Here is a 27050-nt window from a genome sequence, read left to right on the forward strand (position 1 = left end):
CAACATTTAGTCAACAAAGCCTCTAATAATGCTGCAACAGCCCTAGCTTCTGTGTAGTAATGAGTATTGTTAATGGCCTGCTTTATACTGTGAAATTAAGTTTTATATATATACATACATACATATATATATATATATATATATATATATATATATATATATATATATACACACACACACACACACACACACACCATTTACATTTTCAGTTTAGTACATACATTTTACAGTACAATAAAAGTATAAATCAATGTGCATCAAAATAATGTCAAACTGCAGTTGAATGCATATTGGGAATAAAGTGATTAGGAAGAACCAGACTGCTAATGTTGTTTTGTTAGTCTTTTTTTTTTAAATTGTGATTAAGAAGAGTTTGTCATTCTACATTTCATATACCATATCACTTTGTTCAAACTTGTGACTACTTAAAAAGTATTTTCCATTAAGAAATCACTATTTCTTAGACTTGTGTGCTCTCTGAATCTGTCCTTAGCAAGTTTTGTATGTAATCTAAACGTATTAATCGATAGATATATGTGATCAGTGTAAAAAGCTACAAATCCTTTTTCTTATACGGCAATATTACTCGTAGTACGGTATTTGCAAGTGTTGAGACAGGAATGCCAGGAATTCCAAAGGCTCCAATTCATCCTCAAGCGACAGTACCGAGGTCTTTAAAGTGAGAGCGCCCCTATTTGAGCAAAACTATTAACATCAGAAACAAGTTTTTAACTGACTTAGCCAAAGCGCAAAATATGTCGCACGGATTCTTAAAACACCGGCAATTGATTAAACCTTTGTCGTAATAAGTCCTTTTTATTTAACTTTAAAAATATATTTTGCTTTTTCTTCAATTTTGTGGTCTGAAATTCTGATACTATACCACGTCTGTCCTTTGTAACACCAGGGTCTTTTCACGTTAATGTCTTTTGCAGCATGTCTTTTCTCCGAGTTAAATTGATGTTTATGTCTTTGTTTATGCAAGAAGATCCTTTAAAGATTCATTCACGAGGCGAGATGAAAAGGCTCGTGCCGCAGTTCTGCCTGGCAACTGCGTTCTTCTCATTGCTTTGGGCTCATTTCTACTCCCCCCTGTTCTGGTTTCGGGCATTTAAAAAAGTTTATCAATCTATTTTACAAACTATAACAAATTACAGCGTCAAGTTTAGTTTTAGAAACGCGCTACTAATTAAATACAACTCTTACTGTTTATTCCTCTGAGAACATTTAGCCGTGGACTTTCAGTTTCGATGAATACATTAGGAGGGTGGGTTCCTGACAAACGTTCAGGCAAAATGCATTTTTAAGACAATAGTATGAGGACGTAACATAGTTATAACCCTATTTGACGTACAAGTCCAACGTATTAGTGAGCAGCATGTCTCTTTAACGAGTCAGAAGACAATTATGGTGATTTAGCCTGTTATACCGCCCCCTACCAAACTTTACCAACGCACACATTCACACCACAAGCCTACCCTACCTCTCATTTGATACCCACGAAACAACCTCCCCCCTTCCCCAGAAAAGACCCCTCGCTCCTCCTCTGTTTCTACCCCCTGCTGTATCCCCTTAGTCCTCAGCCACCCGGGGTAAAAAAAAAAAAAAAGAAAAAAAAAAAAAAGGACCTCCCATTTCCATACTGGCGGCAATAGCAAGGACCACAAAGTTCTTTGAGAATTATCTCCGCGCCGAGCAGACAGCCTCTCTCTCTCTCGCTTTCTCTCTGTATCTCTCTCTCTCTCTCTCTCTCTCTCTCTCTCTCTCACACACATACACACACACACACACACACACACACACACACACACACACACACACACACACATACTCCCCTCTCGCACTCTCACAGGCTGCGCTGCTGCTTTGATCTTTCTTTACAACAGTTAGCTAACGTCATAGGCTGCACTGCTTAGAAGGGGAGTTTTGTCAAGCGGAACAGAGCTGCAAGAGTTTTCAGAGGCTCTCGCACCGCAGTGGCAGCAGGCAGCATCCACGGAACCTCTACCCTTGTCTAAAGCGCACAATCTTACTTTCATCGCCTTGTGCCAAAGTTGAGGCAGCGCCGAAGACATGGAACACCAGCTGTTTTGCTGCGAAGTGGATACCATTAGAAGAGCTTACCAAGACGCAAACTTGTTGAATGACCGAGTTTTACAGACAATGCTTAAAACAGAGGAAAATTATCTTCCTTCGCCAAATTATTTCAAATGCGTTCAGAAAGAAATTTTACCCAAAATGAGAAAAATCGTCGCCACATGGATGCTCGAGGTTTGTATGAGCTGACAGTTTTTAACATTATACAACTTCATTTCAAGATGATTCTCCTTTCGCTCTTTGGACCCGATCAACAGCAGGCCTATTAGAAGGCTAATGGGGATATATTTTAATGTCACCGCCTTATCACCTTCGTGTTTCATAATGTAAAGCTTCAACACTGGACTGCTTTGCTCTAATTATTGTCGAATTACGTGTTTGACGTTTTATGCACGTTACAAAAGTGATAATATTCCCAAGACACGAGGGTTCGATTTCCTTTATGCTTAAACATCTTTGTTGAATTGTGTATATATTTGGACTATGCACGGTTCGTTTGTTTTTAAACTAGTAAAATCCGAAGTATATTTACTTGGAATTTATTTAAATTTAATATCAATGTACACGTATGCAATCCCACTCGTGCCAGTAGCTTGTTATGCGCCATCTTTGCTGTCGTATGGACAAGTTATTTTAATGTTTTAAAAATTCTAAATGGACGTAAATATTGCCAGTATTCATACAGAAGCGCCGGTTGTTAGACGTTTAAGCTATACCTATTATTTAAAGTCGATTCTTAGAAGCAGACGTGATATTTATGTGTTAAAAGTTTTGTTTCAGTTTGCCATACCCCATGCACAACGTCTCTGAAGGTCGGCGTGGAAATAAGATATTTTAAAGGTTTCTAATGACAAGAACCTAATATAAATATTCGGATTACGAACCATATCGCTTCTAGTTGATTTACAAGTAGATAATGTGCTATTTAGACCTTTTAAATAATTTATATTAATTTTTGAAACCCGCGCTGGAAGTAAATGTCGCATGCTATGCATCAGCATGGAGTCTCATCGAAATTAAATTAATTTCGATCGGTTTTCGTTATTCTCTTCAAACTATGTTTCTTTTGAACAATAGAACATACCTCGTAGAACATTTAGGTACGTCTTATGTGTATCTAAACAATTTTGATATATTTTTAAATATTTTTTGAAAAGATGACGAACTAGAAATTGTTTCCTGAACCTACCACTGGACGCCACCTTTTTGTATTGAGAAGCAACGACCACTAGCATCTGCTGCAAATTGCAAGGTTCTGTGGTGTTAGTGTACAGCGGTTTACATGTTTATTGATTGATTAATAGCCCAGTCGGCATTGCGGTTGCTAGTTAACTTATTAAGCCTTTCGTTAACAAAGCGTGATCTGCTGCCCATGCATAAAGCCCATGTGGTACCCCTCAGTAACACGTTTCAATTAGGCCTAATGCATAGAATTCTTTGTTATTAAGAAACTTGGTTTTTAATTCCAAACAACACGTGTGCGTATTTTGTAAGTTACCAGACTGTATAGGATATATAGGATTATGTCTCATACTGATCTTATTTTTTTAAGGTGTGTGAAGAACAGAAATGTGAAGAGGAGGTTTTCCCGTTGGCTATGAACTACCTGGACAGATTTCTATCTGTAGAGCCCACTAAAAAGACCAGATTACAGTTGCTCGGAGCTACCTGCATGTTTTTGGCCTCTAAAATGAAGGAAACCGTTCCATTAACAGCCGAGAAGCTTTGCATATACACTGACAACTCTATTCGTCCCTGCGAACTATTGGTAATTACATAAAAACATATTTGCATTTTTCATTATAGCATTTTACACATCACTATACACTATTCTACATAGCATGTTGCATTAGGGATATTTCTGAAATGCATGCGAATGTAATGTTATTCATCATTTTAATGTATTTAATCAAGTGCACAGATATTTTTTAACCAATATTCTTTATAAACTTATTAAATCGTTGAGGTTGAAATTTGCCGTTAATTTAATAGCTTAAATCTACAACAGATATCCCAACTGAAAGATAACACCATCTAGCGGCCAAACCCTAGAATTCAAGGTGAATATAAATGACTGAATTAACGAACTTAAAAGCGTCGTTGCTTCATCCTCCGCGTGTTCATGTCTTTCTTACAGCAAATGGAACTACTGGCACTGAACAAACTGAAGTGGGATCTAGCGGCAGTGACGCCACATGATTTCATCGAGCATTTCCTTACCAAACTTCCAATACATCAAAGCACCAAACAGATTCTGCGCAAGCATGCCCAGACGTTTGTGGCGCTCTGTGCAACAGGTATGCATGATACACATTTACCTTTTTATTCCGTTAATTTGATCTGTGTCACTTCAAAGTGAGGTTAAGGTAGGGGCAATATCATGTGATGAGTATCTGTTTTAAAAGGACATGCCAGATTGTTCTTTGTTGTTTCTTTGTTTCTAAAACCAAACTGTGAGCGTTCTTCTGTGAACGCTCACATGAATGTAAATTGTGCATTTGGTCATCCCCCTTCAATTTCCGATCAGAAAGGCCTTTTTTTATTGGGATGGAAGGAATCGTCCTAATTCCCTTTGCAGAGGTACTGTAAATTAGCACGAGCGTCTGCAGTGGGGGGGGGGGGGGGGGGGGGGGTGCGTTTCCTTTTGTGGCTGCATCTGCGCCCTGCCTCATGGCAGCAGTCCGCCAGCACGCACCATGTAAATGCGCCTTGTTCAGCACAGAAAAAGAGGAAGCCACCTACTGCCGTTTCATGGAACGAGGCGCATGTCCCAGGGCCCCTTTGCGTAAGCTCGTTTGCAGCATGCGCAGCCTCTCCCCCGAGACAGGGTCAGGAGAGGCCGTGCCCATTGGCCTCTATTGTTATGTAACCTACTGAAGTCAGCTGACAGCCAGTTTATCGTCTGTCTTAACCAACCCCCAGTGTCTTAGGAAGGCACCTCTCTGGTATACCCCTTTCCTTCTTTCTTTGTCCCTGCCCTGACACAGTGGGCAACGCCGCCGCCTGCTTCTCTTTTATGCTTATGACCTCCATTTCTTTGGGAAGTGGCCTGGGATTGCAGCCAGGGAGATTGTGGTTTGGGTGGGTGGTGGGGAAGTGGGATCGCCGACGACGTGAATGGCTTTGGGCGATGCCTCCCGTGCCTTTATGTTCAATTTGTCTTCACAATTACCCTCTCGTCGCCAGGATGGTGATGGTACACTGCTACCTATGAGAAGGGCCGTTGTGTTATGTTGCTACTCTTCATGTGTGGGCAAAACCCAAAGTGAGTGGGGTTGGGGGAAGGGGGGGGGGGGGTTCTCTGCTTTGATTTATATTGTCTTTCTTCTCATGCAAGCAGTGTGGGAAGACAAGTTACCATCGTGCAAGCCTTCCTATTTCTTCCATTTTGTGTGTGTGTGCGCGTGTGTGTGTGTGTGCGTGTGTGTGTGTCTGTGTGTGTGTGGACGAAGTCATTTTCTTGCAAATGTGCCTTAATTTTTATGTTGATTATGCTCTCCTTTCTCATATTACAAAATGCCCTTAAATGCACTTGTCTCTAGGAATGTTGGACTGGGAATATGTTTTGCATGTGTGGAAAGAGCCTTGATTTATTGGAGACCTTTGGTGTTGGGATGAGAGAGTTGCAGTAGGGGGTGGGAGGCCATCCCCTAGACCTACAGCACAGTTAGCCTCCCTGCAACCCCTAAGCCTTAAATGCCTGGAGTCCTGTCCCAGCTTGGTGTCACCACAAAATGTCTTGCACTGTCCCCTGACTCTGGCTCCCTCATTATGATTTAGTCATGCTACGCTTCGTTAAAGCCCCCTCTTTGTAACACTGTCATTTTTCTAACAGCCTTGAAACTCTCTGCGCTGCATTTGTTTTTAATCAAAAGCTCCGACTGGTTGGATTTAAGATTCAAGTTTTAACCAGAGGTCCGTGGTTTTCTCTCACAGACGTCAACTTCATCGCCAACCCCCCTTCCATGGTGGCGGCGGGCAGCGTGGCGGCGGCCGTGCAGGGGCTGTACCTGAAAAGTAGCAACGGCTCTCTCTCCTCCCAGAACCTCACCAACTTCCTCTCCCAGGTCATCAGGAGTGACCCGGTAGGTCCTGCCCACCACTTGCCCCTTCTGCCCATTCTGCCCATGAGTTTCACGTTGTATGGCGTTGGTGGTAAATGTTTGTGGTTTTGTCCGCAGGACTGTTTGCGATCGTGCCAGGAGCAGATCGAGTCATTGCTGGAGTTGAGCCTCAGGCAAGCACAGCAACACAGCATCTCCACAGAGACCAAGCGCGTGGAGGAGGACGCCGACCTCTCCTGCACGCCCACAGACGTCAGGGATGTTAACATCTGAGTGGACCACGCTTCTTCTCTAGAGTGTTTCTTGTTTGCTGTCTGGTCTGGGCTTTGACCAGAGGCTTCGTGGGACGAGTGGGACCCATAAGCCCCCACTGGAACCCCCAACAACACCTTAACCAATCATAATCAGCCCCACAGAGTGCCCTCACCGTTGAGCCCTCAGTGGAGCCTCCCTGTGGCCTTCATGACTGGGCTGTTACTGATCAGACCCACTAGCCGAGGACAAGGGAAGGATGAAAACCCGTTCACATTGCTGATTACTCTCTCTGTCAGGCCTTCTCCATATAACTTGAGTGAAATGATAAGACACAAAAATGTATAGAAAATTTAGGATTTTTTAAAATTAAACAACCACATATTTTACATATGTAGTTGTGACTTGTCATATATATATAGACAAGGAAATAGCTTGATATTTTCGTGTTGAGTGTGTCTAAAACTTTTTTTTTTTTGAAAGAGAAAAGGCATTATTAGTGTGTTTGATTTCTCTTTCTTTTAGCTAGTATGTTACACATGCTAACAGTCACCCCAGCCATTTTTGCAGTCTAGGCATGTGTATCTATCTCTGCTTGCTTATGCGTTTAGTCACTTTATTCTATTGTCTAGACTTCTCAAAATTCCCTAACGTGTTTTCCTTCTCTTTCAAAATGGTTTGTGTAACCCTAGTATATTTTGTTAAGCATGTGTTATTCTATGTTATGATTTAGAGGCCTGTGGATTGCCAAAGCTGAGGTTTAAACTTAATACCAGACAGAACCATTGACATTATTATTATTATTTTCATGATATATTTCATCTTTTGATTTCCTCACTGCCAATGCTGTCACTGGCTATGACAAAATAAGCTTGTCTCTTAACTGCTCTCTTCATTACACTCACGGTGCAATCCACAGTCTACGTTCTGTTTAGATACATGTTATAATCTAAAACCATTCCATTAAAAAAAAAAAAAAATGCACTTTCAGTCCGTCTTGCGAGACTGGCTTATGAAAATCCACATTTGTAAAACAAACCTGAAAGAAAAAAAAACATGGAATGGAGTAGCTGATGGCAGGCTTGTAACCTGTCTGCAACATGGAGCGGGTCTCTTTATGGTGTTGTAGGTTGGAGAGAAAGAGAGAGAGAGAGAGTGAGAGAGAGACGCTGAGAGACTGAAAAGATACATACTCGCAGAATAGCAGAGATAAAGCCTGAGGGCCAATGCTGCCATCACCCTCTCCCTGCTGCCAGAGACGGACAGACACTGGAGAAAGTTCTGGCGCAATCCCGATGAGAGCGGCCCAAGCAAGCCTACCATTGTTCAGCTACGCGCCCCCCAATAGCAGAAGAAGCATTGGCGCATTTAAAACACTAAAGTAACATAGCTATATCAAAGATTGAGAACTATTTATTTTGCCCTTTTCCCCTCATAAGGCCAGTATGGAGTGCAAAAATGGATACCCAAGTTTGCTTGGTTTTGAAATGTGCTTCACACACAGCTATTTTCTACCTTGTGCAAAAAAAAAAAAGAAGATCATTTTGAAAGCTCAACAGGAGTGCGAGGAGGTGACGTGCTCGAGACGAGAACACCGTTGTAAGAGAAATCAAAGCGGCGTGGCTTCTAGACGATTTTGCACAAACCCCAAGATTTGCGTATTCCTCCTGCCTCTCGCAGGAGGGGTCCCAGGGACGATGAGCATGGATGTTGGAGATGGCTGAGGGAGACACTGAAAAGAGCGACGTCTGGACATCAGAAAGTAAACCGCAGAACTGAAGTGTTTGTACAAGAGAAGGAGGGAACACAGGAGGCACACTCCTCATATTTAGCTGCTCTGGAGGGATTTCCAGCAAGTATGAAACTTTCAAGTAAAAAAAAGAGAAAACAACCAACATAAAGACATGCTTCATTCTATTGTCTTGTTTTGCTGCTATTTTTGGTTTTGACTATGTAAAATGTCAATATACTGCCATGTCATGGGTTTTAATTTTCTCATAGAAAATTATGATATTGACATCCTTGTTTCTTTTCGTAGTTTTTTTTTTTTTATTATTGGATCAGTTTTTATTAATGTGATTTCTGCATTATTCCAAAAAAGGTGGAAAAAAAAGAAAAAAATAGACAAATGTTCCTTTCTTACCCACAATACCTCAAACAGTCATGATTCAGCAATGATGATTTAGCCTGGGCTTTTGTTTCTTTTCTGTTTTGTCTTTTTATTTCACTTGGTCATACAGTGCCTGCTAGTCCAGTTGTCAACAGCCAATGGACATGCATTATTCATCATCCTTCTGGGTCCTGATATGAGCAAGTGGAGAGAGCATTGAATGAAATTGGTGCCATAAACATCTTGATTATATAACTCATTTGAGTTTTTAACTGTTTCATTAAAAGAGACTATATGCCCCCCCCCCCTCCCCCCAGGCTGATTGTGGCCCAAATGTTATATATTTATAAAGTGTTTGTACAAACTGAAAGTAGATATGAAATGCCATGTCAATTTACAAAGCCATAGTGTGGATTTGTAATAATTTAACAGCACCCACGCTAATGTATCAGTACCTGGCCATCTTGTTCTGAACACAGGATGATTAGCGTGCTTGCATCACGTGTCATTATTACAATAAATGGAAAATAGATATAATCGCCAACAGTTTTTTTCTTCATGTCTTGTTCATGTAGGAATTAGAAAATTGCTATTTGTAAGAGTCACAGATGCAGCTGTTTTCTGTATTCTGTATTATTATTATTGGCACACTGTTAATTCTGTCAAGCAGATATACACCCAGAGCTGATTTTCGACCCACCCTCTGTTTTATGTTCTTTTAGCCATAGACATGGTGCTGCTATATGTCCTGCATTGTGACTGGAGATAGTAATTTATGTAAAGAGGTGCAGCTTTGAGCTAAGGAATGAGCTACTGGCTTAACCCAGGACCCAGGGGGACGAAAACATACTATCCTCTGTATTGTATCAGGAATGTTTGTTACCTCAAAACAACAACAAAAAAAAAAAAAAAAAATCAAATGTCTGACAAGAGCTGGCATGAACTTATGTTCACATGCCCAGACATCATGCATTTAAGGAAAAATAAATACAAAAAGAAAAAGACAGGATGGTGTGGAGGTCTTCACCCAAGCTTTTCTCTTGAATGCGCAAAGGGAGAAATTGACTCAGAGAACTGAGAGGTCGTTGCATCATCCCCACAACCTAAAACGCTTGGCTTTGTGTCTCCATTCTGTTGTAAATGAGGCCAGTTGTTCTTAGTCTTTAGTCCTGAATTTTGTTCATTCTAAAGGGTCAAAGGCCAACTGAGGACACTCTAGTAGATATGGTGATGACCTGGCAATAAAATATCACTTAATGTCTGTTCATTTATTTTTTTGCCAGTTGCTGGTCTGAAATGCACAATCTTTACTTGCAGACCCATTCTAGACATGATGTTAGCTAGAATTAAACTCAAGCTTCAAAAACACTTGCCTTACTTTGTCTTTTTTCTGTTTTTCTACCAATGACCATAAGAGCTTCAGGTACTGGTTCACTGATTACGTGGTTAACACATTTGGTACTGTCCTAGTCATAAACCATTTTCGTAATGTAGTTCTTAAAAAACTTTCTAGAAAGATGGTCTCTCAGTAATCATTCTTTACATAGTAAGATTCACATAAATGTACATTAACAGTACATTGTACATTGTCAATGAACAGCCCAGCAAATGTGTCTATACTGAACCATACTGAAAGATCATTTATCAGACAAAAATGACCATAGTCTAATAACAGAAAACTGCCTGTTAACAGGGTTGTCTGGATCTTACTTCATATTGGCTGTTTTTCATTTTGTAAAATCTTGTGGAGCTGTTACTGATACAGCAAAAGAGAGAGTACATCAAAAGAATGCCAGGTCCACCGAAAAACATGTTCTTTTCCATACTTAAGGGGGAGGTTTCTTTGCTAGAAGAAACTTTTCCATAGTGAAAATGTTGTCTTTGAGTATCACTAAGCTGTGCGAATAAACCCAGTGCATTCACATACCTCAGGAGGGTGATATCCATCTTTTATTGCCAAACTACAATCAGTCTGTCTCAGCATTAAACCCTTTCATCTTCCGTTCGGTTGGGACCTTGAACTGGCTGGCATGGTTCAGCAAAGAAGAAGCAAGAGAAAAGGAACTTGGACTATTTCACACTTCCTCGACACTGACTGAGGTTTCACGATAATTCGGTGTCTCTGGCTTTTGGCACCCCAGTGTTTGTGGTCTTCGAAGGAGAAAGCGACAGTGCTTCCCACACCCCAGCAAAGGCAGAGCGAAAAGCTGCTAAGAACGTGTGACTTCCATGCCAGGGGCTGGCTCTCCATGATCCAGTCTGGTGCCTGAATCTTCAGCTTCTGCTCATCCCCTCACAACAAGTACACACACCTTTCCTGATGTGGTTTGTTGGGCCCTGAGAAGACTAATCTTGCCAGAAAAAAAAATCCCTTGCACTATCTATAAGCAGGTCAGAGTGCAAATTTGGTTTGACCTCATGTCAGATGGGTTTATGCAAAACCAGTAGATGGATCGGCTTTTGCTGTGTGGCAAATATGTTGCACTGCATAGTGTACTGAAGTTTAATATCACAAATTAATTTACATAATCTCACAGTGATACAGCTACATTTGTATAATGCTTTGAATAATGTTGTATTCTAGAAAAGCCTACACATAAATATCCTGCTTGGTTTCTAATACCAAACACAGTGCACTTAACAAGAGTCAGAAGAACTGGATGCCTTTTACAGGTGGTCATTTACAGGGGCTTTGACACACATTACAAGGTTATAACAAAAAAACAGCCTTTATCTAGATCTTATTAAGCATATTAAGCAACAGGCAACAGGAGAATGGGCTAACTCTGAGCCACTTACCCCCACCCCCACTGCCAAATGAAGGCGCAGCACATTTCTTGCCTGTGCTGTGAATAGGAATTGCGCATTTATCATCCACACCATGAAGTATGTGCGCCAGTGAGCAGCTCAGGGCTGAGATTAGAATTTGTGCGTGTGCGTTTTGTGTGTGTGCGTGAGGGTGGTGGGGGGGTATGAGGCAACCAGGCAAAAAGGGAGATACTATGCCACCATTCAGGCAGAGGTCTTTTCTTCCTGGAGTGCCCGTCGGTTGCATTTGTCACGTCCTCCTTTCATGTCACCACTCGCCACCTGCTCCTGAAATTCCTGAACATTTTCTGAAACCTTCCAGCGTCCTCCTCCATTCGCTCGGCCTCCTGACCCCCCTCCTGCTGGCCCCAGCCACTCCGCTCTGCTGGCTGAAAGGAAACCAAAGAAACGGCTCCTCCAGCGTCCTTTCAGCCCCTGCACCATATCCGTGTTTTACTGTTCTGCTTTTTTTTTTTTTTTAATTAGTCACACGGACACACAGAGCCTTACATCTGGTAGGGATCCATCCATAATCAATACAGCTGAACATACTGAGCATGTAACACGACGCTAGCTCGTGTTTCAGTAGAGGGTAATTGTAACTCAGTAGTTATTGTAATTTGGAATACATTCTAAACACAAATGTCATACAGATCATATCACTTAAGACATCTAAAATATGGCTGCTGTTGTCAAAGTTAGAACTGTAATTTAGATAAGATGCTTAAAAAGATAAACTGAAAAGGCTGAACCTTTGTTATAGCACTGGTCCTGACAGCACATCTGTAAACACATAACCATCATGTGACTCAATATGGCACATAAAAGAACCAACAAGCGCAGTTCACACAGGGTTGGGTCAAGCGTGGCTGCGGTGGAGGCTCTCACCGGCTGAGTGGAGGCCTTTGGGGAAGAACAGGGTTTTATCTGTCCGTGCTCTAAAGGTGCCGCCATCGGGCCCCGTGTTCACCTGCTGGTGCCCAGAGCGGAGACCAGCTGCCACCTCCAGCAACACCCTCTCATTTGCTGCCAACTCCTGTCCGCCTGAGAATTCTGAGCTGCACTACCGCCTGAAAATGTGAAGGGGGAGCAGAACAAAACGGAGCGCGTCCCACAGCCCCTGGCCCTCTCATGCGGGCCCCAGCCGCGGTATTGTTGCAGACCCAGAGGCTGTCCCCATACTGGGCCCAGGAGAGAAGCCGAACGCTATCTGTCAGGAGACTTTGCTGACCACCCATGAAATGGCATTGAGAGACCCAGCAGTGGAATTTCATGGGGCCCAGGGTTGGTTAACCAAAACTAACAAAAGATAACTGGGATTTGTGCCAAGAGCAGGTGTAAGCATTCGCATTATAAAATCAAACACATACTCTAGGGGGAGGGAGGTAACTAATGCAAGGCTTCTGATTACATCATGAGGCACAAAGGAGATAAGGTTATCTAGTGTGGTGGCACTTCTACTGAAATGCAAGACATCTTTGAAGGTTTTATCACAGCATTGTTTCACAAAGGACAAGGATGGAATACAAATTCTATTTAAAAAGTCCACAAAAACAGCACAAAGAAGAATCAGTTTATTATTGGAAAACCTCATCCCTGAAAGTACAGATTCAAAAATAAATAAATAAAAACATAAATAAATAAAAACCATAAAATACTGGCTGACTCCCTTGGCCAAGACTCATCATTCACTCACTCATAACGTTGTCATTAACAAATAATTATGGTAGTATGCAAAGGAGCATCACTGGCTTAAGTCCAAATGACGATGTAAATTGGAATTTAAAAAGAAGTTTCTAACCCATCAACCCTTAACAAAGATATCCAAAATTGGCACGCTTACATAAAATGCCAACATGCGTACTTTGACCCATCTGTTACCAATTACTTTAATGTAATTCCATGTAAGGAGTCTCTCAATCTATAGACAATGGGGCGAAATGCTCCAGTAAATGCTTTCAATCATCAGCATGAATATTCAAATAAACGGTCTATAAATATTCTTCAATCAATGCCAGTCTAGCAGTTCTGATTTTGTCCAGCAGAGGGAGACTGCAGAGCTGAACAACTGACTGTTCTATTTCACCACAAGATGGTGTATGTACTTCAACTTGCACGCCCAAAGTTCATTTAACTATATAAGCGTTTCAAGCATCATCATAAAATTAAACTGCTCAACAAGAGAACTGGAGCAATGAGATGAAGGCAAATCCACCACTTCAATGATCCCAGATTTACTCACATTCTCCATCATGCATCTTAAAGACACAAGTGTCTTTGACAGCACTCATAAAATCCTGTTATCATTATCTGACTGCCTTGTTGGCTTAATTACTTTGGCCAGCTACATGGAAGCCTCAGTCTTTCCCCAATACACTAAAGCATAAAAGGTTTTGAGAGCACCACACAAAGCCTTAACTCTCGATTTTCACATCCGCCTGTGTAGATGCCCATTTCTCTTCTCTCTGTAACACGGTGGGATGCTTGGCAGGATCTCTGAGCCTCCTCCTGCAGGGTTTGACATCTCCGCCATTTTTCAGAATGACATTTGTGATGATCCGCCAACATACTCACGAAAGTCTGCAACCACGTTCAGTAAAGAACATACCTATGGCATAAAAAAAATCCCTTTAATGGCCTTTTTAAAGGGGATTCCTTATTGGGATACATTATGATTACAGACACATTAAAACCTATAAACATGGTGACACTAGTCCAAAAAGTAGGCCAGATTAAAATTAAAATTATGCAATGAAAATACTTCAAGCAGTGCTTTCTTCAACTAATTTTGGTACGGTATGTGGCAACAAAAACCTTCAAAGTAGTTTCATGTTTATTGAAAGCAATATGTTGCGTTTTAAAAATAAGGAAAGATTACCCTGACTTACCTGTCGAAACTTTGCCCTAATTTTTGCCGTGTCTTCCTGGAGGTTTTCATACTGTGGATCTTCATGTGGAAACCTTTGGATTAAACCAACCAGAGACTCAACTGCTTTCAATTGCTTTCTGGAAGGACAATAAAAGATGGTTAGCTAGTATTTAGAATTATTTAGTATATTAAATACTAAATACTAGTATTTAGTATTTATTTGCTCTGATATGCCAAAGGACACTTCGTGGACCAGGTACGGAGCATCCCAGCCATCTACCTTGCTTTAACTTCCTCGTGGTTTTGAATCAGAAATTTCCATGCGAGGGCAAAGCCATGGTAAAAAGAGACCTGAAACGATGCACATCACCTTCAGAAATGAAATACATCACTTACTCTTCGGGAATGAATTAAAAGATAAACATTTAGTCACATGTGACTAAAATGGAAGTCTAAAAGTGTACGAGGTGAGACGACGCGTACCTCAGCAGACAGTCTGGCTCCGTGAAGCGCCCCGTGATGTCGTCCCTCCATCGTTCCCTCACGGCTGCCTTCCTCGAAGCCGTCCCGGTATCCCTGGGTGTGGAACCTGGGAGCGGAGAAATGCAAATGTGGAAATGAACACGACCTTTCGGAGAGGAAAGTCACCCCTGGTTAGGTGTCTAAGGAGCGGCGCGGCTGACATGTTAACCACCGTGGTCAGGCACACCGCCGTGCGTGGCACAAACCTAGTTACAGCACGAAAACGACTCCGTCATATTTGTAGCCGTTCGCTGCAGTAAGACGGTGCAAAATCAGGTTGCTTTACGTTACTTTTTACCTGTCATCTGCCATAAGAATTGAGTCGAACAAATCATCCGTGTGCGACAAAAACGCCATGGCCTGTGAAAAACAAGTCACACATCCGAGGTTTACTGAAAGAAGTCAGCAAACACCCTGCCCGTCCAATCTTCTGTACTTAGTCACCATGTAAACACCCTGTACGTCTAATCTTCTGTATTTAGCCACCATGTAAACACCCTGTGCGCCTAATCCTCCCTACGCACTCGCCATGTAAACCAGGTAGTTCGTTGCTGACTTCCTTTGCTGTACGTCTTCCCAGTGGCAGATCTAGTTGGAGATTAGCGCCCCCAGCTGGTGCGGAGCGCCTGCGGTTATTATCGCGGCCATTAGTTAATGAGCGCTGCGCGACTTGGGCACAGACGCTTCGGAATGAGCCGTCTTTTACTTTAAATGGTAAGTAAACTATAGAGTGTCGTTGCTATCTTGCAGCACGCCTTATTAATTATGTTTTCTGAATTTTATAGATTTTCTGAATTGTATAGATCTTCATAGATTGTCCAACGCAGTCTTGGAAATAGCCTACTCATGCACTAATCCATGAAAACGCCAAAATTGTAGTATTGCTTGGCTCCCGCAGGCTTATTCGGGATTTTTCCTTTCCCGCTCTCCTTTTCCTCACGGATGATGTAGTTAATCAAATATGGCCTCTGCACAGTAAAGTCTAAAGTAGCAATGCCAAAACCTTTTGAAACTTAACCTTGTTCGACCACACTCCAAATGCATGCTGAATAAGATAAATACGCCTTACTAATTAGACCCCATGTGGTATGCTGTATTGGTAGGCTGCATCTGGCCAGTGGGTTCTTTCCCAAAATGTTTTCTAAGTCTAATATGAGTAAGCAAAGAGAGTAAGCAAACTCAGGAAGCCCATACTGTATGTATGTATATATGTATATGTATATGTATATATATATATATATATATATATATATATATATATATATATATATATATATATATATATATATATATATATATATATATATAATCCATTCTGGAAAGTTACATCGCCTGAATAAAGCTGCGCCTTTTGTGAGGTACTTGTGGGTTCAAGGGAACTATCCCCAATAATAAAAACACTTATCCAAAGGCATATAGTTCAGTACTTAAGTAGTTTTTTTTCCCTAGTATATTTTACTACTTCTCATATCGTTTTGGCTACACACCCACTACCGTGACAATAACTTTACTTGATTATAGTTTTTAGATATTCTATCCATACCTTAATGTACTACCGTATCCACCCCGGATTTTACTTACGGTAGTAAATAAATATTAAAATTATGGTTACTGTTTGCCTTCGGGAGCTTAGATCAGTACTGTACATAGTTTACAGTAGACCGTCATTTACTTGTCCTAGAAGTAATATGTTCTAGTAATGATATTTATTTTTAGTGGATACCCGATAGAAACACTGCCTTATGGATTTTCTCCGAGGTCCCCTAACAATAATAAACATCAGCTAAGGTTGCTCCCTCTTTAGTTTAGTGAAGCTGTGCTGGAACTGGGGTTGTCCATTAAAGTGTTTCTCAGTCTCCATACTCTGAGCTGCACAATTTTATGTCCTTCCTTGTCCGTAAACCTTGTTCAACAGATTAAACGAGGGCTCAGGATAGATGTGTTAGAGTGGGTAAATCACCAAAAAGTGCGTGTAGCTGACGGCATGGATTGAAATTCACAACATCTGTAGTCGGGGTATACAGGCTGTTAGGACCTGTATCCATTTGTAATCGCCAGGTGCTTTGCCAGACATTTCCCTAGAGCAATTAATCACAATGAAAACAAGTGACTGTAAAGAGTATGTTTGTGCCCGCAGATTTTCTTAATCAATCTTAAACAAGCCCAGCAGCGAAAATTATTAGGCCATAGATTTAAAATATACCATGCAATTATATGTTTCGCCAGTGGAGGGAGCCATAACTCCATAGAACAAACGGGAATGGGGCAACGTATTTACTGTGGCTACATGTTCAGTGGGAAACTGGTAATGTATAGTTCTGCAATAAAGAGAGGGAGCTTTGATTTACATAGTCTTATATAGAATAATGTTTTTTTTTTCTGAGACAGGAAGAAACATTTACACGAATATTACAATTATCTTAAGCACCAAGTAGGTTGCATGTGATTTTAACACTGTTAAACAATCACTGTTTCTTATGGAGACTACATGCCATTCATTTATTTCAGTCTGAGGGTAAGGGGTAAACTATTTCTGCAGTTTTGGAATACCAAAACTGTGCTCTGTTTGGAATACCATTAAAAATGATTAATATTCTGAATATATGAACGTTTTGCTTTAGAAATTAAATGATGCAGAATGTAACTTTTATTCTGAGCTCTTATGAAATAGAATGTTTTAAATTAGAAGTATTTATAATAATAACTCTAACAGTTACAGTGCATCTTGTTAAGATGAGCATAAATGTTGGAAAACTTTACCGAAAAGTACCATAAATGTTTTTGGGTAACACCTTTAGTAGTTAGATGCTTATGCATCACTCTTTTTGAAGATTTGCCTTGGAGCTGTTCCATTCCCATTTTCAGTTCTTGTTGGAGTTGTAGGAAATCTGACTGGTTTCCCATTTCAGTGTCATATATACAACTGGCTGTGTTTTGGGAGACTGGGAGACTGCCTTGGTCTGTCCAAAAGTACCCCCCCCCCCCCCTTAATCTTTAGTTATCATTTTAGAGTAATGCTGACAGAATTTGAGGAAATTTTGACATTAGCTCACATTTGGGGAAAATTAATGGATAAAATTGCATTTGATTATATAGGGTTTTCTGTTTTGTGCATTTTCATCTTTGAATAGTCGTGGCTTGTCTGATTTCACATCTCTGTTAGTACATTTCTTGAACTCTTAGCTTATGTTAGTTGAAAGGTTTGTTTTTGATGCTGACTGCAGTTTAACATTTACTACTTTACTTCCATGTATAGTGATCCCCATAAAGTTTTGAATGAACCCTTTGCCTGGACTGAGCGGATTTGATTATTAGCACACACGCAAACATGCATACATACATACATACATACATACACACACACATATAAAATATAAAATTAAAATTATATAAAATGATGCTTGTTAATGTTAATATCATTAATATATATAGTTTTTTGCCCAAGTAATTTACTGTTATTAGTGTTTGCTCTGAGATTAAAGGTTAAGTCCTCATTAGAGACTGTTGAGAGACATAATAAGCTGCACTTTCACACTTTTTATATCTCAGATATATTTATTTAAAATAAATACAGCAAACATTTAAAAAATATACAAACAGTGATCACAATGCAGTCTCCATGCTGTAGATATAAGTGCGTAATGGATAGTTTAGTAAATGTCCTCAGCATTTGGAGTGATTTACCATCAGCGTGTGGTTGTTCGATGTGTGTCCCTCTGTGTCCCTCTGTGTGTCCATGGTGGAAATTGGCCTTTGGAAACCTGATCCCCCTCTTGCCACAGTCCATGAATTATTCTGTTTCTAGCAAAAGAGTTCCTGTGTGCTTCTGGACTCCACTTTCGGGACAGGCTGGTAGAGTTCCCACTCTTGCCTCCACATTAGAGATGAAACTTCCTTTGAAACTCTTGGAGCGAGACTTGTACTCATCTTTTGTTAAAACTGGGGCTTTGAATGACAATTTGGGAGATCCTCCCAAACGATTCCATGCCGTCTGCTTGGAAACCTAAATGACGGTCCTGTTCCGGGTCGACTGGAAAGTGCACTCCTCTCGGTTTGTAGTCTGTAGGCTCCTGTGACAGTGTATTGACCATGGGCAGGAACTGTGAAAGAGCACTTTGGGGTCGGTTCTTGCCGCCACCCAAGCTCACGAGCGTCCCATGTTTGCCTGAGATGTAGATGTTGTAGCCATCTGGCAGAATCCTCTCCAGAAAGGAGCAGTCCTCCTTCACATAGATCTGCTATGGAAATTTAAAAAAAAAAAAGAATGACATTTCTTATACACAGAGGGCCACACGCTGTGCAAATGTCCTAGGCTCATTTTATCAGTGCTTTGCTTTAATGTCTTTGATGGAGGTTGGCCCAGCACATACAGGAGTCAAGGTTTTTTTTTTCCTGTAGCTTTTCATTGAGGTTTTAACTTATGCAAACGTACCCAGCAGGGGACAAAGGTTGATGCTGCAACGTCACTAAGCATATTTGGTCAGTTTTGCAGGATGAATTCTGATATCAATGGGAACAATTCATACATCCCAGTTACAGCCATTAACTGCTCTGTTCATTTACATTATTTTAGAAGAGAAAAAACATTTGGATGGATGTTTATTTGAGCAACACTGTAAAAAAAGGCTACTTGAGAATTGCAATAGTAATGCTTTTCTCTTTTTAGTTTTCTGTTATTCAGTGTTCAGTCTTTCTTGTATGTTCCTAGCCATTTATTTAGAGGTCACTTTGAAACACCCCCCCCCCCCCCCAAAAAAAAAAAAAACCTACCACAGAAAACCTGGAAAACATAAATTATTTATGTTGTTAGGCTTGCCCTTAGAATGCTGGGCAATTGTTTATTAGGAGTGAACGCTTTAGGGTAAAATATTGAAAACCTTGAATACAGCCAGTAACCATCCTTATATGTTCAAAAAATTACAATGTCCGAGTACAGTATAGTTGCCTTTTCATGACCACCATAGGTGTATACCAATTAGCCCAATTACAGCTGTCATTTCTTATTTATCATGCTCAATTATTATAGTAAAACAATTCAATTTAGTAATCAGTTAATGACTTACCGATCCATACAGCCTTCCGTTCGCTTCCATGCATAGATACTTGGAGGTCGCCACTCCTTTGATAACAACACAACCAGTGTCAACGGTGCGAATTTCCACCAAACCTGCAAAAATTATCATACTGTCATTTGTACAGAACGGAGACAAAATCACTTTCCCAATTACTATATATATATATGGGAATCCTTAATGTGACATTTCTTATTTACGAATGAACCTAAAAATAAGGATGCCCATGGTTTATACATGACGCGCAAAGACAAGCTCACAATATAACGGCTGTTTCATTGTGACTTTGTTGTTGCACATCAAGGAGATTTTTAATGATAGGCTACATTACATAAATATGATGAAAATAAATGAAATTCTATAAATATAAAGACTAACACACTTACTAACACACGCTCCTGTTTTGTGTCTTTTAGCCTGGTTTCATAGTACAGAAAGCTCACGCAATGCCGCTAAATGCCGCTAAATGTATGATTTCATGCGATGGACTACTCACTGTGAGAACTTTGCAGGTGCGATCCTCCTATCTTGCCGTCTTTATTTATTTGCAGATGCAGTCCGTGTCGAGCTGCGTACAGATGCCGAAGTCGGACTGGCTCTCCCCAGTCATTGGCCAAAAGCGGGCCGGAGTCGGGCAACGGGAGGCATCCCACCTCGGCGCTAAATAAGAGGTCATTCCCGCACAAGGCAATCAAAATGACGAGCAGCATATTGTAATATTGCTGTAAACGCACGGCCTAATGTTCAGCCTGTGTGGTTTGTTCAGTTTCTTGGGCTTTTTACAGAACTTTTCGCTGTTTTGGCATAACCCAGTGCATCTGGTCTTTTTAAGTCCCCGTCTTATCAGTTCAATCGATAAGCTCTTTCCCCTTTTGGCAGTTCTGCGAACGAGATCATAACACACCCTCTGGACATCCAACAGATGGTGGTTTAGGCTGCGACAGACCCCTTACTGCCCCTCAGTTGAAAAGACTCCATTGATGAAACCCCACCTTTATTGGTCCTATAAGCAGTCTATAGCGCGGCTTGTACGTTACCTTGTGCAATATGTTATTCTTTAGTTTTTCTTAAGTACAAGTCTATATGCTGACCACGAAGCAGTGTTTTAGACGTTTGAGTTATGATTTTTCTCCTTTTTTGCAGCCCTGAACCGTAACGCGCAAATAGATAGATAGATAGATAGATAGATAGATAGATAGATAGATAGATAGATAGATAGATAGATAGATAGATAGATAGATAGATAGATAGATAGATAGATAGATGAATGAATGAATGAATGAATGAATGAATGGCGTATGTATAACCTTGCACGATGGGCAGTTTTACGAGATAGGGCGGTGGGCGTTTTAAAAATTGTTTGTTAAAACATTTTAGGGAAGAATATTTGCACGGAGCACGAGAATATGCCGGGGGGGGGAAAAAAACGTAAACACATTTTTCTTGTCGAGATTCGTCAAGAGGGGGCGCAGTCTGCAAACGAAAATGTACTTTAGACCCGGCGGGCTTGGTGCAAAAGCATGTGTAACTACACCAACGCGCTCCGCAGCCCTTGCACGGCTAGTTCTGGCAGCACAGTGTTGTTTGCTTTACACGTGGTACCTTTTCACAGTTCTCGAGCCCAGTGCTAGATAAACAACAGACTATAAACTGATTTCATTCATGAAAATTCACCCTTTTTGGTCAGCTCATGGGTTTCAGTGCGAACCATTCAGGTTACACCAAAAGAACATTTTTCAGCATTTGTTGATGCCGAAAGCGCTTGTGGGCATTTCTATTTTTTTTTATCTGACTAATATTTGGAGGGGGCATTTCTTAATTATACACGTTTACCAACACGACACATGCCACTCAAAGGGAGGTCAAATCCCTTCCGTCATACCTCGCAAGCGTCAATAGATGGCGCTCCGTAATAATATAAGATACAATCTTTCTGACTCCCTGGACGCGCTTTGGTGTCTTGGCATAAGCGGCACTTTTTACTTCATATCTTTCTGTTCCTGTTCTTAAACAGTGATGTGTGCCAATCGCACAGTAAAATATCCGTTTTGCCTGAGTACACACAAGATTAAAATTTTGTTCTCGTAACACTTTGGTGTCGAAAACTGCGACTGTCAAAGGAGTATCCCTACGCCCAGTAACAGCAACAGGTGGTTTTGCACTCATCCTAGAGTACACAGGCGTAGTTCGGGTGTGGGGGACCCCAAAGTTGAAATGAAACCTACACCACTGCTAGAGTACATGCATACATATAGCCTGTCATGCATGCATAGAGTTCATATAGGCCCCATCTTCTATGTATTTCGAGCTACTGTGTAACCAAGGACAAATTTCATTGGTACTGCTCAGAGTTACATGTGTGAACATGCTCTGCCAATAAAACCTGATCGTGATCCTGATGCTGATCCAGTTTTATACGAGATGCTGCCATAAACAATCTGGAGGAGCCTGATCCCAAATTACTGCTCCTCTTCGCAGGGCATGTGGCGAATAACTGCCCGGTCAGTCATTTTAATAGGTTTGCACATGTTAATGTGGGGCATTAGGGGCTATAACAGGACAAATCATGTTTAGAGTTCGTTTTCATGTTTATAAACCCAGGTGCCTGTAGTTTTTGGCATGAAACGGAGCCATAGCACAGCTTCAATCTGTTATACTGGAGTAAAGAAAAACGGTACACTGGTTTGGCCATCTAGTGTGGGGTCCAGAGTGGAATCCCAGTACATTGTCTAGGTTTGGCTGGAGTGATGGGGCTTTAGCATTGCTCTCATATACTACTGACTCACCACCCACAAAGAGGCTCGTGCATTTTAAGGAACTTGAATTCCTTGAATTGCCTAAGTCTCAAACCTTCGCTTTAACTGCTGGCTCTGGCTAAAAGCACAGACCTTTTGTCTAACCTTATAAAGTGTCATTACAAGCTAATATCAGTTGAAGCCATTGGTTAGTTCCACTTTGTGGCTACTGCATCAAAGTGTTGTGCATTGACAGTAGATCCTTGCCTTCTGTGTATTAAATTTATGTCCAACATTTTAGGGGAGTATACAAAACGGAATATAGTCCTTGCCAAATTTCATAAAAGTGTTCTCCCCTGCCCATTTTGTATTGTGTTCATTGTGTAATCACTAGTTTGAGTCATTTCCTTTACTGTTGATGTCTTTTTACTCCTTGAACAATATCTCATCATTTTCTTTTATCTATGCACAATAGAATTGTCCAATTCTGTAATACTTCCTTTGAAACTGGACTAGACTAGACTGGACAGTGCTGTGTGTCCAAAATTTTGAATGTGTCTTGACCCTGTCTCGGTCACAGTGCTGACCCATGCGATCATTGCCTTTTACCCCAGAAATGGGCTAGAATCTCTGCACGCAGACAAAGGCATCACAGTGCGCTGCCCCAGTTAGGCTTTCGCTCAGAACCAGCACCTCCATTCATCTGCCCCTCTGTACTCAAGATCTCAGCTCATTCATGAAAAATGTTAGCTGTCTGCAATCATATTGGCCAGAGCACAATTCAACTGTTTGTAATTGATTATGCAATAATGACCCACTGAACCAAGAGTTCATTTCCTGGCTATATCTGCCCTCCATGAGACAAATATCCAATGTGCAGATAGGGTTGTGGTTCTTTTAATCATTGCTTTTGCATTGTTGCTCATTGGAGTGCGTACTGCTGGGATACATTTGGGGAAGCACACAGCCATCTCAGTTTTTATTGTAGACCGATGTCAGAGCATTGGAGTAGTCCACAATGACACAGTTACATTAAGAGATCATCTGTAAAGCAAACAACGACATTTACATGGGGTGTTTACTTTGGGGTTGATATATATTCCTCTTGAAGTTTTCTAACAATGTACTCTGATGTACATAAGAGAAAAATACATGTTGCCTGTTTATGTAGTGCCAGTCCTTCGACTCCTGCTAGGCCCTGACAGAACTGACAGTGTTACAACATGACTAGTGTTATGACAATGTGATAATACGTGCAGTGGCAGGAGATTGCCACCCCTCAACACACATCTTATAGCCCCCCCATAAAAAAAGATATTCCAAGACATTTTTGAATATTGTGACAAAGGCTGGTCTCAAACCCAGCTCCTGCAAACATGTGCCCTGACCGCCAGGTCAAAGTGCCAGCACACATTTCTCCTTCTCGATTGACTGTCTCCATCACAAATATGTTGTTATGTTTTTCATTTTTATTGTATTAATTTACTTTAAAACTGCCTAATTTGTTATTAAATGTTTCACTTACCAAAATATCTCGGTCAAATTATCTTAGTCAATAGCCCTTAATCTCTGTGATTTTCACATTGAAGCAAACTGGATAACTCTTTAGTTTTGAGTATTAAACATTTCTCTTTAGATATTTCGTTGATTTAGATAAATATTCGCGGATATTTCATCAACACTAGAGTTTCAAAATGTCTTGAATTTTCATGTGAGATTCATGGTCATGATAGGAATAGGATGTGTTCAGGGTTACATAAAGAAAACTAACCAGTGTTTGTACATTTATGGTACACTTATGATGTAATGCTGAACATTTAACATGTCATTCTTCAGCTTTGTTTCACAATTCAGATTTTTTATGGGTCCGACATGTAAAGTAACTTATGTGGTCTAATTGGTTCCTTTTCAGTTTGATGCTGTGACTAAACAATGATGCAGCAAACAGAAGGCCAAGACCATGTGATTGTTCTTTAATGACACTAACATTTAAAAAGGGTAACATGGCGTTATCTTTTTCCTCGGATAATTTGGCCCTCTTGTAGTATGTGAGACACATTTGACTCCTCTATTTTATACATAAAAATCACTTAAATTACACAATGTTATATTTAACAACACAGCTGCAGTAAATGCAAAATGTGTTTTGAAATGGCACCAAAATGCAAAATATCAAGAAGTGCTATGTTGGACACTCATTTCTATCTGTCGCCCTCTTGTGGAAATCTCAGTCAGACCCCTTTACACCACAGTTCCCTCCATGTCTGCAGTGCCATATTACCTAATAAGAACCTGAAACAAAAGAAAGACTGTCTGACTGGTATTAAGATATAAGCGTATTCGTCCTACCATACCTCCCAAACCCACTGTCACTAGAACCATATGCAAACTCAACAGACAGAGTGTGCGTGCTGTTATGCCCTCGGGACCGATTAAGGTTCCTGAAGTACTTGCTTGCTGCCCACCCAGTGTCTCATCAGGGCTGTGTATGCAGGCGCTCGCTGTGCACTTTGAAGCTGCAAACCGTGTTTTGACTACAGAGCCTCTTGTTCCTTGGTGTACCGCGATCCACTTTGTTGCCGATGTTTGATTAAAAACATGTGAAATCCCCTCTCTTGCTCTTTAAAGGGCTTGGGCTAATGGCTTTGGGGATTAGTGCCACGTTTGGAGTGCTTTTAATGTCGTAATTTCACTTAGGATCTTGCTCCAACTTCTTTATCTTCAAGCTAAACCAGAAGCATAGTGTCTTTTGACAAATCCCACGTTGCAAACCTGGCATGATTATTTAGTAAATAAATTAGTAATAGAAAGGTAATGAGAGAATAATTAAAGAAGTATTCGTCGTATAACCATCGCATGTAAATTGTTTGCCGAACACTTGATCACATATGACAATGACCTCAAAGGTTTGTGTGTGCAGCAGTACAGTTTGGCTGAAAGCAGTGTGAACTGATGCATGTTTTCTGTTAACCAGGGGACCTCTGAGTCAAGTTCAAGTTCCCAAAGGAAAGCTCACGGCTGCTTGGGAGACTCAGCGCTCCGCCTGACTGCCTCGGAGACCTGCAGGCAGACCTGCCTCAACCCCTGCGGACCTGCCTCGGCCTCTGCAGGCCTTGCCACGCCGGCCAGTCGCCTGCATGATTACAGAGTGAAGGTTGATGTCATTTCCCCTCCACTAATGCCACAGCACGCAAACATGGTGGAAGTGAAGGCGAAATGCCGGGGAGGGAGGCGGGAGGATGTTCACAGCCTTTTGAAGTGCCTTGTCTTTATGGGCAAACATCTGGAGTGTCCCAGACACCTCGCAGCTGCCCTTACAAACAGAACTCGGGGCAAAAGCGCTCTAAATACGCCCTTGGGGCAGAGCTGCTGGGGGTGTGGGCCTCCTTCTGCTCCCCATCCGCAGCAACACGCAAAAACATACCTCGCTGTGAAGTACGGGCAGAAAAGGCGCACCTGCACGGTGGACGCCGGGCTGAACAATGCTGTGTTTGCACGAGCTGAAACATGGATGAGCCTTTCAGATTGTCATGTTCAGCAATATAGTATTCCAAAATCACGTCAAGATCAGAAACAGTTGCTGCACGAAGAGGCGGGATTTCCGGAAAGCACATGGACGTGGCATTTTTCCTGTAAATCAGTGGCAGTCTACAGAAGAGCATGGTGAGAGGTGTTTTAAGGTCATGGTAGGACTTAGCACTAGCTGGGCAGAGTCATTCATGGGTGGAGCAGGTGCTGTGGCAGAGCGGTGGCTCAGGCCAGGTGTGGAGATTTGAATTCAGGCACAAGGCTGATTTGCTTTGGTTGAGCTCAGCTCTTCCCCCCAGTTACATGTTCATCTGTTGTTTGTGCTTGTTGATATTTTCTGTCACAAATTAATTACCTCAAAAAAAAAACAAAAAAAAAACAACTTTGTTGTGCTAATCATATTGCCATTCCTTTCTTGTCAGTTAATAAACTTGGCAACGTGAGCTGTTCCGAATGACTAAAAATGACAAAATGAGTTATTAACTGTTTAAAGGTGACCATAAAATCAGGTTTGTTGTGATGCTCTCTCTCTCACACGTGTGTTTGTGTGCCACTTCATAGGGCTAGGAAACATCATGTGTGTTTAACCACATTTAATTATCTTTAATTACTTCTCTTAATGGGACAGGAAAAATGCTGACCAATTCACTCTACGAATATTTGATATGCAGGGGAAAATGTTCCTATTTGCTCTCATCCTCCTGCTAACAATGAGCTGAGCCTATACAGAGAAGTACATCCGTGGATAGATAGTTCCGTACTAATCACCTTGAATCTCAGGGACACATATCACTATAGGAAACTCTTTATTTAAAGTATAAAAGATTGACACCTACCTCAGTTGCATGCAACACAAATGCTACTTCTCTTCCTGGGATGAGGCTTTTGCTGTTATGTCTCTCCTATTTATATACAGGGATCGGAAATGATCCACAATCGGAAAACCAATCCAGTAATTGAGTTCGCCCACAGGTGGAGACTGGAACCTACGTG

General features: G+C 41.1%; 3 protein-coding genes and 1 long non-coding RNA gene across 4 annotated transcripts; 2 read left to right on the plus strand and 2 right to left on the minus strand.

The window, feature by feature from the left end:
* Window positions 1–1794: 1794 nt before the first annotated feature.
* Window positions 1795–9891, plus strand: ccnd1 (cyclin D1). The gene is made up of 5 exons (XM_027012539.2): window positions 1795–2271; window positions 3650–3865; window positions 4235–4394; window positions 6034–6182; window positions 6279–9891. Exons 1-5 carry the CDS (start codon window positions 2074–2076, stop codon window positions 6432–6434), a joined length of 879 nt encoding a protein of 292 aa, XP_026868340.1. The 5' UTR covers window positions 1795–2073; the 3' UTR covers window positions 6435–9891.
* Window positions 9892–12889: 2998 nt separating this feature from the next.
* On the minus strand, window positions 12890–15270 carry lto1 (LTO1 maturation factor of ABCE1). Its single transcript, XM_027011647.2, has 5 exons — window positions 15021–15270; window positions 14684–14789; window positions 14481–14551; window positions 14220–14337; window positions 12890–13939 (listed from the first exon to the last, which is right to left on the minus strand). The coding sequence occupies exons 1-5, from the start codon at window positions 15077–15079 to the stop codon at window positions 13868–13870; spliced, it is 426 nt and encodes a 141-aa protein (XP_026867448.2). The 5' UTR covers window positions 15080–15270; the 3' UTR covers window positions 12890–13867.
* An 83-nt stretch (window positions 15271–15353) lies between these two features.
* Window positions 15354–26495, plus strand: LOC113578796. Its single transcript, XR_003410796.2, has 3 exons — window positions 15354–15436; window positions 20346–20465; window positions 25504–26495. It is a non-coding gene; the product is annotated as an uncharacterized LOC113578796 (long non-coding RNA).
* fgf19 (fibroblast growth factor 19) lies at window positions 18646–20504 on the minus strand. The gene is made up of 3 exons (XM_027012247.2): window positions 20291–20504; window positions 19786–19889; window positions 18646–18960 (listed from the first exon to the last, which is right to left on the minus strand). Exons 1-3 carry the CDS (start codon window positions 20502–20504, stop codon window positions 18646–18648), a joined length of 633 nt encoding a protein of 210 aa, XP_026868048.2.
* Window positions 26496–27050: the final 555 nt, after the last annotated feature.

The sequence above is a fragment of the Electrophorus electricus genome, chromosome 1, assembly GCF_013358815.1.
Source record: "Electrophorus electricus isolate fEleEle1 chromosome 1, fEleEle1.pri, whole genome shotgun sequence".
In the NCBI taxonomy this organism is placed as follows: domain Eukaryota; kingdom Metazoa; phylum Chordata; class Actinopteri; order Gymnotiformes; family Gymnotidae; genus Electrophorus; species Electrophorus electricus.

Coding starts and splice junctions, on each gene's coding strand:
- ccnd1 (XM_027012539.2), top strand. CDS start 2,074: ATGGAACACCAGCTGTTTTGCTGCGAAGTGGATACCATTAGAAGAGCT. Junction 4,395..6,033: donor TGTGGCGCTCTGTGCAACAG/GTATGCATGATA, acceptor TTTCTCTCACAG/ACGTCAACTTCATCGCCAAC. Junction 6,183..6,278: donor AGGTCATCAGGAGTGACCCG/GTAGGTCCTGCC, acceptor TTTTGTCCGCAG/GACTGTTTGCGATCGTGCCA.
- lto1 (XM_027011647.2), bottom strand. CDS start 15,079: ATGGCGTTTTTGTCGCACACGGATGATTTGTTCGACTCAATTCTTATG. Junction 14,790..15,020: donor ATTCTTATGGCAGATGACAG/GTAAAAAGTAAC, acceptor CTCCGCTCCCAG/GTTCCACACCCAGGGATACC. Junction 13,940..14,219: donor TTAGGGCAAAGTTTCGACAG/GTAAGTCAGGGT, acceptor TTTATGCCATAG/GTATGTTCTTTACTGAACGT.
- fgf19 (XM_027012247.2), bottom strand. CDS start 20,504: ATGCTGCTCGTCATTTTGATTGCCTTGTGCGGGAATGACCTCTTATTT. Junction 19,890..20,290: donor GCACCTGCAAAGTTCTCACA/GTGAGTAGTCCA, acceptor TAATTTTTGCAG/GTTTGGTGGAAATTCGCACC. Junction 18,961..19,785: donor ACGGAAGGCTGTATGGATCG/GTAAGTCATTAA, acceptor AAATTTCCATAG/CAGATCTATGTGAAGGAGGA.